Source organism: Myotis nattereri (assembly GCF_964212035.1).
Source record: "Myotis nattereri genome assembly, chromosome: 1".
NCBI classification, from domain to species: Eukaryota; Metazoa; Chordata; class Mammalia; order Chiroptera; family Vespertilionidae; genus Myotis; species Myotis nattereri.
Window position 1 is genome coordinate 227,256,520 of NC_138075.1, and position 13,597 is coordinate 227,270,116.

Consider the following 13,597-nt stretch of genomic DNA (forward strand, 5'->3'; position numbering starts at 1 on the left):
AGAACCACTGGTCTGTAGGCTGATGAGGTGGTGGCTTGAACTAAACCATCATTTATAGCCTTCACGCAGCCGGAGGCCTTTTCGCGGCCGAGGGAAGTTAACAATGGATGCCCACGGAAGAGCTGGACGCTGAAGGTTTACATCGTGGGGTTAAGTTTCCCAAAATAACTGCAGCTTCCATTTTATGGACCATAAGATTAGTACTTGCTATACAAACACACCTTTAGAAACAGCTTACACTGCCATCTAGTGTTCACCAACTATTTGAACTAAGAACTTAAAAATACCGTCTTCTTGGTCCTAGGCATAGGGTAATAACTTTAGTATATTTTTAGTTATTCAAATGAAATACACTTAAATGTACAAAGTTGTCTATGTTCAGTGACAAAGTGTCAAGGGTTATTTAAAATCCACCCGAAGTTAATCTTTTCTCTGGTAAAGCGTTTATACAAAACATTCCCCCTGTGTATATTGACAAGAGGGTTTCTTTTCCATTCTCCGGCCCCGTGAGAGGACGGGTTCTGGGGCCAATCCCCTCGTCTCACGGAGATGAAATCCTCCCGAGATGCTCCTGATTCTGTCATCTCCCAGGTCCAATCCAACGTCCATTACCCACACAACTGCCTGGTGTACACACCCGGGCACATGGAGGGCGGAGGGCAGGAGCCAGGACCTGCACCCCGCCGTGAGGACCTGCACCCCGCCTGTGCTCTGTCTGCAAGAGCGGCCACCTGCTCCAGAGACCGTCTAGAGCAGTGGTTCTCAACCTTCCTAATGCCGCGACCCTTTAATACAGTTCCTCATGTTGTGGTGACCCCCAATTTCATTGTTACAAATTGAACATAATTAAAGCATAGTGATTAATCACGAAACAATATGTAATTATATATGTGTTTTTTGATGGTCTTAGGCGACTCCTGTGAAAGGGTCGTTCGACCACCAAGGGGGTCGTGACCCACAGGTTGAGAACCGTTGATCTGGAGGCTCCGTCGAAATGCTTTATCTTTTAAGAACATCAACCTAAACACAGCCCCCCCCCCCCCCCGGCCCCCCGCTCCAACCGGCAAGCGCTCATCTCCACGGCATTTCCACATTCTTCCTGAGTGAGACGCTCTGCCCCCTCACCTGAGTTCCCAGCAGTGAGGTGCACACAGAGACGCCACCACCTGGGCTATGAGAACAGGACATGTTGCTGTGGGGGTATCAGGACTCTGAGCAGCCCTGTGCTCGGTGGGCGCCCTGCCAAACTGATCTTCCCCATTACGTCTCGGAGTCCCCCAGTAAAAGGTCAGGATGTCAGTGTGGACAAGAACAGTCAGCAAAGCCACAGTAAAAAGTACGCACTTACCTGTGAGCATTGATGTAGTCTTTCCTGTGTTCCAGAAGAAAATCTCTCAGTTTGCCGATGTGTGAAATCTAAAATAAAACAAAACAAAATGTTTATATAGCTAGATGGGTGTTATCCTCACATGTAATATTAACAGAGAATGGAGTGCAGGTTGTAGAAAGATTCTGAAACTACAAACTGGACAACTTTGGTTTTAGACGTGTGTATAGCCACTGACATTGCTGGCCTTGATCTCTTTTTAATGGCTCTTCCTTCCTGTGACTGCTGTGGCCTATGGCATTTTGGAGAAATGGTCCTGAGGAACTCTGAGTGACACGGGCTAACGCATGTCTGCTATCTGCACAGCAAATGCCAACGCGGCCAATCCCCTTTTCTCTCTTTGTCTAAACGGACCGTAAGGCAGAGCTCTCCCGTTCAGAAAAGGGCCCTCGCCAAGCAGCAGTGACAAGGTCCAGGGCCCCGGTTTATCCCTGCACAGCCGGCCCCGGCCCCCCACGGCCGTGCCAGGATGAACAGAGAACACACAGTGCGGAGGATTCCATTCGTGACGGCCGGTTTCAGCATCTTCAAAACCAACTCTACAGCATCTACCATGTGCCAAGTACTGTGCATGGAGCTATGAATGAAAAACAAAGTAAAACGAGGAAGGAAGATAATAAAAGTGTGCTGCTCTAAACCAGAGTTGGTGGCTTTGTTATGGCAGCAGTGAGACTCTAATACGCCTTGTCTAAGCCAGCCTGGGCTGCTGTAACAAAATACTATAGGCCGGGGCCCTAAACAACAGACATTTATTTCTCACAGCTCTGGGGGCTGGAAGGCCACGATCAAGGTGCTGGCAGATTCGGTGTCTGCTCCAGAGACCATCATAGTGTGGTTTGCGCACGCTGCCTTCTTGCTGAACCCTGACACGGTGAAGAGAGAGACCCCCTCTCTCACAGCTCTTGTGAAAGGGCACCAATCCCATTCGTGGGGCTCCACCCCGTGAACTAATCACCCCCAAAGACCCCATCTTCAAATACCATCACATTGGGGGTTCGGACTCCAACATAGGAATTTTGGGGACACACACATTCCGTCCATAGCACACCTACTTAGGGCCTAATTATCCAAAACAGGATTTTTAGGAGTCAAAAAGTTTTCCATAAAAAGCTTTAAAAGGTCCAAGGAAAGTTTTAAAGGAATCTACTCCATAAGCTAGATCCAGCTGCCACCGCCCTCTTTAGCTAGGTCTAGTCTAGGGGGAATGGTGTGTGGGTGTGTGTGTGCCAGGAACAAGAAGGCCCCAGGGGCATCTCAAAAACATAACTGCAAGAGGCTTCACTGAAAGTATAACATATGTGATCCCAATGTCTTATGCTCTGTAATGGCAAATTTCTATAAAATGAATGTATTAAAATGGAGTGAAGCTTATTCAGGATTAAATGGAATTCTTGGTAACTTAAGAGGTGTTAAATAATTACAATATCATCAATAGAACTCAATACTTAACATGAGCACAATGTATAAGGTAATATTTCAAATGCCAAGGATACAAAGAAATAAATGAGCATTGAGATTTCTATAGGTATTTGACAACCCTGAAATTTTATCAGCTTCCTAAAATAAACACACGCACAAATCGCAACAGATCAATAACAAGGAAAAAATCCTAATAGGCCTCTGATTTACCTAAATAGACAGCATAAGCCCCCGAATAGCACCCCAGGATAGGGTCATTGCCATGAGGAATGATCTGACAGTTTAACCACGTGACCACCACCATCTCTATGGAAACTCTTGGCCAACCTCTCATCTGTTTACTGTTGTGCTTAAGCCCTATTTTGTGCGAATAAACTGCCAAAAACAGCATATTATATTTCACACAACTGTGATATGCCCCTGGCGTTTTCAAAGTTTTAGAGAGGTTACAGAGTTGTATGCTTTGGGTTGTGAATATTTCCACATATAGTGTTAATTCTGAAAAGAGTTCTTAAATGTGTGTACCTACAGAGAATAACTCTTACTTTTAAAGGAGAAAGACCCTCATTTCAAGTTTGACAAGAAAATCAGAGCAAAATGGAAGCACATTTGCCCCATTAAAATCTAAAACTAGTGTCAGCCTCTTGATCTTGATATCATTGAATGACAGGGAGAGGGTTCCTGGGAGGAAGGAAGGGGTCACTGGGCAAGTGCCTGCGGGGCCAGGGAGGTGATAAGACGCAAGGGCTAAAGTCGGGAGCGCTTTGGGGGCTGAGCCACGAGTGGGGCATTTCATAGACGGGCAGTGTGGGCACGCCATTCCCCAGCTCTGTGCCTTTGTGACCGCTCTTTCTCTGCCTGGAACAGCCTTCTTCCTTGATGCAACCCCATGCCACCCAAAGAACCCCAGCACATCCTTCAAGTTCCGCTCAAATGCCACCTCCTCCATGAGGCCTTCCCTAACACCTCCTGCAGTGTTTCATAGACCCCTGCCAGCACTTTCCATGTGAAAGACGTTTTATCTACGACCCCATCAAACTTCCATTAAGTTCTCTGAGGTCCCACTCACTGCTGTGTCCCCAGGACCTACATGTTGGATGGGGGAAAGGAGAGGGAAAGGGCTTCAAGATCTGATTACTCCTGACTTCAAGAAGTAGCAAAGCTATCACGAGGGGGCACCTGGATGCTGTGAACAAACAGACGAAGAAGAATACACCGGCTCTGTGCAAATCATTCTCCTCGCCTGTCAGTGAGGGCAGGCAGGTGAGCATCGCGGTACAATCGCTGACAAGGTGCGAGCTGATGAGCTGCAGAGAGAGGCTCTGTTCCCCAGCCGAGCACCTTCCCGGGAAGGTTCTACAGCGGGGGCCGCGCCCGGACCACACGCCACACTGTACTGTCTATCGGACAGGACAGATGGATGAAGACGGAATCCTTCATTTCCAACAAACACCGTGATTTAAAGCAAGAACCGAGCTGTAGCTAAAAGAAAAGGGAAGGCAGTGCTAGCTACTGTCTCCTCCACCCGTCACTGCCAGGGGTTACTTCATCCGACTGACAACCCCGTGGAAATCTCCTTCCTCAGCGGGAAGGACCCAAAGGCCCGAGAGGCGGAACCAGCGAGAGCAGGAGTGGGACCCTCCTGACACTGAGCTCCACGGGCTCCCAATACCACCGGTGACAGACACGCTGCTGTGTCGTGTCATTGGACATTGAAGTCACTTCAGTGCCTGCTGTGTACTATTATTCAACTGGTTTGAAAACCTCCCACTTAACATCTAATGGTGCTAAGTAATTATAATGAATTTTTATTCAGGTATGATAACAGTATTATGTATGATTGTTCTTAATATTTTTGTTTTTAAAATCCTTATCTTTTAAGGATATGTGCTGAAAAATTTACAAATAAAATGACATCCCTGGAGTTGCTTCAGAATAATACGGGAGTGGGGAGGGAAGCGGATGAAACAGGGTCAGCCCTGAGTTCACCGCCGCTGAAGGTGGGTGCCGGGTGCATGGGTCCCTATCCACTCTGTCCCCTGCAGGGCATTTAACATTTTCCTGAGTAGAATATTATTATTATTTTTTAAAACTATATTTTATTGATTTTTTGCAGAGAGGAAGGGAGAGGGATAGAGAGTTAGAAACATCGATGAGAGAGAAACATCGATCAGCTGCCTCCTGCACACCTCCCACTGGGGATGTTCCCACAACCAATGTACATGCCCTTGACCGGAATCGAACCTGGGACCTTTCAGTCTGCAGGCCGACGCTCTATCCACTGAGCCAAACCGGTTAGGGCAGTAGAATATTATTTTGAAAAATCTCCGACTCAAGCACTTTCTTAACATTTTTAGTCATTTTGAAGTGCAGATTTTCTGCTGCCAAAACAGCAGTAACCCACACCTGAACCAACACCTAAATCCATTGCAATCTCAGCTGCTTTATTTCTAAGCTCCACTGAGCAGTCTCACTGCCACGTCGGCAAATCGGCACCATCTTCTTTGAGAGTCTGCTATGAACCAGGCAGCTTCCAAGAGCTCTGCGTGCACCAGCTCATACAATCCTTCCAGCAGCCCCACGAGGCAGCCACATCATCACACCCGTTTACAGGTGAGAAAGTGCGTCGGGGCGAGGGTGAGTCATTTGTTCAGGGACGCAGGGGGGAAGCCCGGACGGAACCCAGGCACCCGAGTGTCAGGCACAAATGGAAACACAGGTTCCTGATGGGTGTCACGACTAGCTTTCAGCAGAGGGCTCACAGGGGACGCCCGGGGACTGGGAACAGCAGTGAGTGAGCACATCAGCTGCTTTTCTCCTCTCACATCTGGATCGACAGTGCACTGCCCTCGGGAGGTCCCGGGCGTGGCTGTCACAGAGCACCAGCCACGTGTGCCAGGCATGAACTGCTCGGCATTCGCTGTCAGGTACTCCCCATAACAACCGGATGAATCCACATCACCCCATCCCCTTCCAAGAAGCATGGAAACTAGGGCCCAGGCAAGGCCACAAGGCCAGTGATGGCGAAGCGGGGTGGATGGCAGGCCTACGCCTCAGGGCCAAGTTACTTAGTCCGTATTATACCGCCACGACTAAGAAAACTACTCATGGTCAGCTTGAGTTTGAGGTCTTTCTTCAGGGAAGTATGAGCAGGGTTTCAGGTGAGACGCCTGTGTGCATGGGCTTAAAATGTGTCTGAGTGGGCAGAGGAAGACTGCGGGAGGCTCTTGTGTCCCCACACACGTGCCCAGTGAGATGTGCCTGCCAGAGGGAACGTGACCCCAGTGGAGGCCACTGCTCCGAGGCGGCTGCTGGCCCCTGTGGGGTGCTACCCAGGAGGCTTGGAACTGACGGCCACGGGGATGTTGAGAGTCTGACCAAGGACACGGGTGGTTGGAGAGACTGGCCAATGTGACCAGTGCTCCCTGCGTGTCAATCAGCAAACACCGCCCTCAGGGCTGCAAGGTGCCACGAAGGCAACTTCCAGGAGGGGTGCTGCTCCCCAACCTGAGCTCATCTCCACGCGTCTCAGGACGGGGCGCGGGCAGAGCAGGCCGGGGCGAAAGGTGGTGTGTGGGGCTGGCATGGAGCAGGGCAGACGGGGCGTTGGCAGGAACACGGGGAGCTGGCTGGGTCCTTTGGCTCTCATCTCGTTGGGCCGCCTTCTGCTGTCCTCAGGCTTCGTGTGGGAGGACGTCGCTGACAGCTGCTCCCGGCCTCTCGGAGGGCGGAGGCGAAAGCTCTCTGGCTTATGACTTGGAGAAGGTGGGCGTGCTTGGCGGCCAGCGGCAGAGGGGGCTCTTCAGGTCCACGCTCCACCCACATCTGGCCACAAATCGAACTTGGCTTTTTGTGTTCTGACTCCTGTATTTCTCTTTCAGGTGGTTCCAAAGTTGGGCTGGGAAGAAAGGGGTGTGTTTATAGCTCTTCTAACTCTCAGGCTTTGCCAGCTGAAATTCTGAGCAAGTTGCTTAATATCCTTGGGCTCCACTACAAAGGGAGAGCTGTAAAAACCATTTCTTACAAACAGCAGTAGCACAAGTTAAAAGGCAACTTTTATTGAGTGCATACTATGCGCGGGCACCGAGCTAAATGCTCTGCCTCCCTGGCCTCATTCACTTCCTGAAACGATAGAAGGAGACAGAGTCCATTATGACCCACATTACAGATGGGAAGGCACCGAGGTAACACAGTTCGTATAAATGGCTCAAAACAAGCAGGAGACACGTCTACCCACGAAGATGCCCCCCCGACACCCCCCCCCCCCCCAGCCAGGCAGTTCTCAGAGGGCTGCTTTGCCAGGAGTGTGGCCAGCACCCCCTGAGGGCAGAGGTCCCCGCGCTGAGGTGCTCTGCCCACGGAAAGGCTGCTACAGCTGCGGGACAGCAGAGAGCGACAGCCACGCTCCGGGTCTGCCCGTCGCCTCTTCCGGAAGCTGCTGCTAACCCACCGGCTTGTCTAAACTCCGTCCTAAAACTCCAGCTATTCAGCGGACCCGCCCTCTCCTTCTCTGAAGATAAACGGAGTTCACTTCCAAGTGACTGTATTTTAGTAAAGCCAAGTCCCCAAATCAGCAAGACACGGCGACTCTCCACGCGATCCCCCCACCATCAAAGCAAGTTGATTATGAAACAGCAGCCGTGTGGTCCCACAGTCGATGCACTTGAGGGAAAAGCCTCGCTTCCCTGTCCTTACACATCAAGGCTTTTGAGGAGAGGCCAGACAAAACCAAACAGCCCAACCTGCGCTGGCGGGACTCACCCAGGGCTGCTGACAGGGAGGGGCTCCACGAGCACGCTGTCGAGTGGGGGAAAGCACGGCTGCCCGAAGGCCACGGACAGGAAGTACAGGAAACGCGCGCCCACGCGGTTTACACGCAGAGAGGAACCTCAGGCTGCTCATCAAAACACGGATGGTTTCTGGGCGGCAAGATTTGGAGACTTTGCTTTATTCTTAATACCTCTTTGTGCTTCAAAATTTTTCTATGACTCGTGTGTTCCATCTTTGCCATCAGACAGAAAACTGTCTCAAACAAAAAGGTAAGTCTTCCAAGGACTTCCCCAAGTTACATGGACCCACAGGATCGAGTCCAATTCCTTAAGCCCCGGGCTCCGCCTCTGTCTCCCCGTGGCCTTCCCCAGACTCAGAGCCTCCCCTCCCATTCCCAGTCCTCTGAGCCCTGTCGGCCAGGCTGCTTGGCGACAGCCTCCAGAAGGCCTCCGCTGCCTCTTCCAGGCCAGGGCACGGACCCCCTGCCCGTCACCGCCTGGTTCTGAGATGTGACATAAGCTGCTCACAGCGTAGCCTGAAGCGCTTCCTCAATAATGATTTAACCTGTGAACTGAACTGCTCTGCATGGCTTCCTAGCAGGGAAGGAGTTACTAGTAGGGCAGAGTGACTCCCTTAACCACTAGATGGCAGCACAAGCATGACAGCTGCAGCGATAACGGGCACGCAAACATATCACCGTTTCCCCAAGGGCTTTTAAAGTCCTCGGGTTCTTTGTTCCTATCTAGACTCGAGGGACGGTGAAAGTTAACTGCTGGGCCAGGCCGGAGCCGAAATGACACTGTTTAGAATACATGCACGTGTGCACTTGGAGAGCCCGAGCGGGCTGGCACCGGGGGAAGGGAGCGCGGCTCCATCTGTCCCGGCGGGTGCGCCCGGCTTTATGTCACCCACAGAACAGTCCTGCTGGCGGCTCCTCCGCGGGTGTTTTGTAAATCACCGAAAGGAAGATAAACTGTAAAACAAAATCCCTGGTACAAAGCGGCCGGGCTCTTCCCAAAGGACACGGGCATTTCAGCCGCAGAGCTCACGGCCGGCACCCGCGCCCCTCTGGCTGCAGCGCCCACACCAGGAGGAGGCGCTTTGCCTGCTGGCCCTCGCTGCTCTCCCAACAAAGACCCGATTGATTGTGAAACACTAAGTACCGATTTGCATAATTCGCCTCTGCAAGAAACAGCCATTGTTCAAGATTAAAGAGACTCCAGTGGGTCCCTCTGGCATATTGTAAAAAGTTCCTGTAACACAACATCATTATTTTTTTCATTCCCTCAGTGGACACAGCTTGCTGTTCAGTTGAGTAAGCAGCCAAAGGCTCAGCCAGAACCACCACTGCTGTAGAAATGTTTGCCAACTACTGATAAGCTGAAATGACTTTTCACAAGGATCGTGTTCCCCAGCTTAATTGGGAGGCCCCCTAACTAAATCCCGAACCCACCCCCTTCAGTCATCATTGAAAAATGCATCAAGACCAATTCCAGCTAGAAGTCCAGAACCAGAGGACCTCTTGGGGCGTGGCGACCTGCTGAAGTCACAGCGGGGTGTCGGAGTCCTGTCCCTGTTAGAGAAGCTCCCAGCGGCTAGTCACCCCACAAAAGAGGCTGGCACAGCCACAGACATTCCACCGGTGCTGGGCTCACAGCAGCCAGCCTGCCCGGGGGTCACACAGGCGAACTGCTCCTGCCTGGCTCGCCTTCACTCCAGCCCTGGGTCTGTGCTCAATGCTCCCCGTCCCCCCGGCACGATGCCACCCTTCAATGGTGCGGGCACTGGAGGGTGACAGTCCTCGTGCAAGCTCCACCCCTGTCCTCCCTGGGCTCCCAGGACCCCTTCCGTCCAGGTCCTCTTCTCAAACCCTGACAACTTTCCTTCACCTTCACTCAACCCCCCCCCCCCCCGCCCTGCTTCCCCAGCCTCTGAGACTTACGTTCAGCCCTCACACATTCCTGCTGAACAACTCTCTCCCCTCCACAGCTCTGCCTGCTGTCTGCAGAAAACGCCCACCCAGCCCTGCCTCACTCCATGGTCCAGGTGAGTGGGTCCCCCCATCCCCTGCAGGTCCCACTGGGGCTCAAAAGCAACCAGTCCAGAGGTGCTAATGATCCAACCGCTCCCTCTCCATCCCTCCTGGCTTCCTAGCAGCCCCTCCGGTCCCATCCCCCAAGCGAGGAAGAGCGCTGTCTCTGTTCCCCACATTAGAAAATATCCTGTTTTAGACCCGTCTTTCCCTCCTCTCACCCCCCAAGTTTAAATGGTCGGCTGGGCCTGTCCACTCACCTTGCTAAACATCCGCCAAAGAGCTAGCACCAACTGCTCCTCACCCCACCCTCCCACACGCCACCGCAAAGCCGCCTCTTTCTGCCTCTGCACCAGGGCACCCGCCCTTCTCTGCCCGGAAGGTCTTTCTCGTCGGCCAAACCTCTACTCCAATGTGTTTAGCCCAAGAAGGTTTTAAACCTGACCTTCTGGGGTCACTTCCCACTTTCTCTGCAGAGCTTTCTTGAAGCACACTGTGCCTACTGGCTGAGTGTATGCGTGTCATATACGTTGTATGTGTATGTGTGTACACAGTGTTACATGTGTTAGCTGAACATATGCTCTATCCCATCAGGCTGGAAACTTCATTAGAAAAAAGACAGGCGGTCTGGATCTAAGAAACATAACTAACTAGTAGCTGAATAACCTGTTCTGAGTACCCGCTGAGAACATGTCAGCTCCTGGACTGCAGCTTCCAGAACTGAGCCTGTGCTTTGAGGAGAGAGACAGGGAAACGTGCACAGGAGGCGGCTTTTCTAGCCCCTCTTTCTTCTGCGCCAGCTTCAGAGCCCTGCCCCTGCAGGGACGGTGGACAGAGGGGACAGGGCTAACTCCAGCTGGGATGAACTCGGAGGCCTAATTTCTCACATGAGCAACCAGCTTTCTAACAACCTGAAAAGGCTGCCCTTCCTACTGTTAAGCCCCATCCCTTTAAGGAATTCAGAAAATGGAGAAAAGTAGAATCTTACGTCCTTCATGTTGGAGACACAATGAAAGAGCTCACGTCTTACTTTTAAAAGCTGAACCGCGCCCTACGGTGCTAATGACCCGTGATCAGGCCGCTTCCGTTTTAAACAGGTCTAGGCCCTTGCACCTCGAACAGCAAGTCTGTCATGTTCTCAGCCCGTCCTCACTCCTGGCCCCTCTCTCTGTACATCTCACTGCGGCCACGCTCACACTTGACTCCAATCAAACGCTGTATCCCTGTACTTCCAGCTCCGGACACTGCGTCTCCTGAGCACATTTCCAGGCGCGGCCACTCCTGGCTCCCGGCACCTTGCTACCTGCTGTGCCCACAGGGAGGGCCCGCCTCTCCCACGTCAGCCGTCCACTCACAGCACAGAGCTCTCTTTTCCTCTGCGCGGAGACCAGCTGCTGTCCCCGACCTGAATCTTCTCTCCTCTCCACCTAAACATCCTCAGTCCCCTCACGAGTCCTTCATTCTCCTCTGAAGACAGCCATTCCGGGCCTGGAAAGTCAAATACAGCCCAAGAAGGGACTCTGTCCTGGGCTCCAGGAGGAGGCGCAGAGGCAAGCAGGACTGTGGCCTCCGGGAATGTCACCTACGAGCACGCCCACTGGATGTCACTGAGTCAAGGTGACTTAACATCAACTCAACTTATTTCTTCAGCTGCTGGTAAACTATGTGCTCAGTAGTTCACTCCCCCCTGGTTTCTTGTCACTGCCACTCTGATCCTCTGCCACTGAAGACACCTCTCGGTGCCTGGGGCAAAGCCCACCCAACTGAGCACACGGCCAGGGCGTACCATTTATTGGGCACTTACTCTGTGCCAGGCACTGTTCTAGGAGCTTTACATACATCTCACTGAACCCTCACAACAACCTGATGAGGTCGGTACTATTCTTATCCCCTGTGAGAGGGAAGGAAGCTGAGGCCCAGAGAGAAGCCAAACACGCTGCCCACAGTTGCGTGTCAGTTCCAGGAGCTCAGAGCACTGCTCTGGCCTCACCCTCACCTGCGCTGCAGAGGGTGGATAAGAGGGCCTAAAATCCCAGCATAACTGGCTCTGCTCCAGTAACTCAACAGCTCCTGGGACCACACCGCACTCACCGGTTTCTGCCCCCTCCTCGGATGCTTCCCAAAGTCCCCAGCGTGAGTAAGATCCATGTGCCTGGGATCCTCACTGATTAAGGTTTTCTGACTTACGACAACTCAGGTGTAGAACCTTAGTAAGTCTGGTCATAAAAAATTAGAAATGCTTATAACTGTTCACACGTCAATAAGGTGTAGGTGAACTAGACAATAAAACACAAGTGATAACAGGCGGCTCACTTGTCCATACAAATGCCGTGGGGTACACAGGCAACAAGAGTGAGGGCAGCATTCACACAGCACGTACTACACGCCAGGAGGAACGAGAGGCCTTTGTGCGATGGCTCCGTGTCGCGTCCGCACGACCCTGTGGGGCAGGCACGGTCACAGTCTCCTCACAGGTGGGGAGGCTCGGTCACGGGCGCGGGCTCACTGGTAAGGGAGAGCTGAACGGGAACGGTCTACTCCAGAGCCTACACGCCTCTCCTTTCCTTGCTCTCATGATTCTTCAGAACGTGGACAAGAGGAGGAGGAGGGAAAAACAGTCCATTTATATTTGAGTCCTTGAAATTAAAATCTCAACTATATCCTCAAAATGATTTATGTCTCATATAAAACAGCGTGTAAGATGCAAATCTGTGCTTCATTTTCTAGGAGGGGTTATATTTCTAACCTCTTGAGTGGCCTTCCAGAAAGAATCATGACCATCTGAAGTTCAGGTGACCTTTTGGGGGGCCAGAGGCCTTTGAAACTCTGACAAAAGCTACGTATCTGAGCTCTTTTCTCAAGAAAATGAATTTCCCACAGATACAGAAACCTCCTGCCTACCACTATGGACTGTAGGCTCTGGCCTGTCTGGGGCCCAGGGTAGGAACCTCTGATCACAGATGTGATGCAACAAGCAAGCACACAAATGCAGAGGGTGGCCCCTTCTGTAAACGTCACGCGTGGGAGGAAGCGCTGCCGGCCCAGCATGGAGAGAGCTGCTGGCCATCCGTCCGGGGAGTCTGTCTGCACAGTGACACTAGCCAGTCCCACCATGGCTGGGTGGAGGGGGCAAAGGTGTGGGGGAAAGACCGGTGCACGGTGACAACCACACCCGCCTTGCGGCATGCAGAGCCACCCTTACCCGCGTCAACATGTAGCGCTTGCTGTGTGCCGGGCACTGCATCAAGCCCATTGGATCGATGATCTCGTTTATTCTCCTAACAAACGAGAAAACAGTTCAGGCAACTGAGGCACAGAGCCCCTAAGTGGCTTGCCCCTTAGGGTCATAGTTAGCAGGTTGAAAAGCCACGGTCGGTGCCCCAAACAGACCCCAGAGCCTGTGCTCTTAACTCTCCACTCTGTGCCCCAAGCCTGGGCTCGCGAGCTGGAACCTGAGCTGGGAACCAAACCCAAGAGGAGTCACCACGCAGCCTCCTACGACTTCCCACACCCCAACGCATTAAAACAAAGCCATCCGTTCCGTCCATCAGCTTCTCCAAGAGCACGTGTGAAATGTCGTCTACATTCTCCCAATCCGAGGCAGTAAATACAGCAAACAAACATCCCTACACTCCACCACCGAACATGTCATCATCTCCTAGGAATGTGTTCGCCCTCATTGTGCTGAAGAGTTAAAAGGCTTTGAAAACTTGTATGTCCAGAAAGAACTAGATCATGTTCATTTTGGATTGCCAACGCCCGGCAAGCTTCCTAGCTCAACAAATGGCTGTGAATGAGTGGTACGTTTTACCAAGAATCTATCATTATAAAGTAAACATTAAGGAACAGCTATACCTGAAACCAGTGGTGATGATGTATTAAAGGTTTTTTTAAAGTGTAGAATTTTCTCATGCCATTTTTACAAATGTTTCAGTATATACGAAAGACACACACTCTCTATAACAAGCAGCCAACAAGCTATGATCCAC

General features: G+C 51.8%; 1 protein-coding gene across 2 annotated transcripts in view; it reads right to left on the minus strand.

The window, feature by feature from the left end:
- The window catches only part of STX18 (syntaxin 18), an 81,243-nt gene that overhangs the window by 18,202 nt on the left and 49,444 nt on the right, over positions 1 to 13,597 (minus strand). For both annotated transcript variants that reach the window (XM_081101622.1, XM_081101623.1), the window contains one exon: positions 1,349 to 1,416. In XM_081101622.1, coding sequence (XP_080957748.1) covers positions 1,349 to 1,416 — 68 coding nt within the window. The remainder of the gene's footprint in view (positions 1 to 1,348; positions 1,417 to 13,597) is intronic.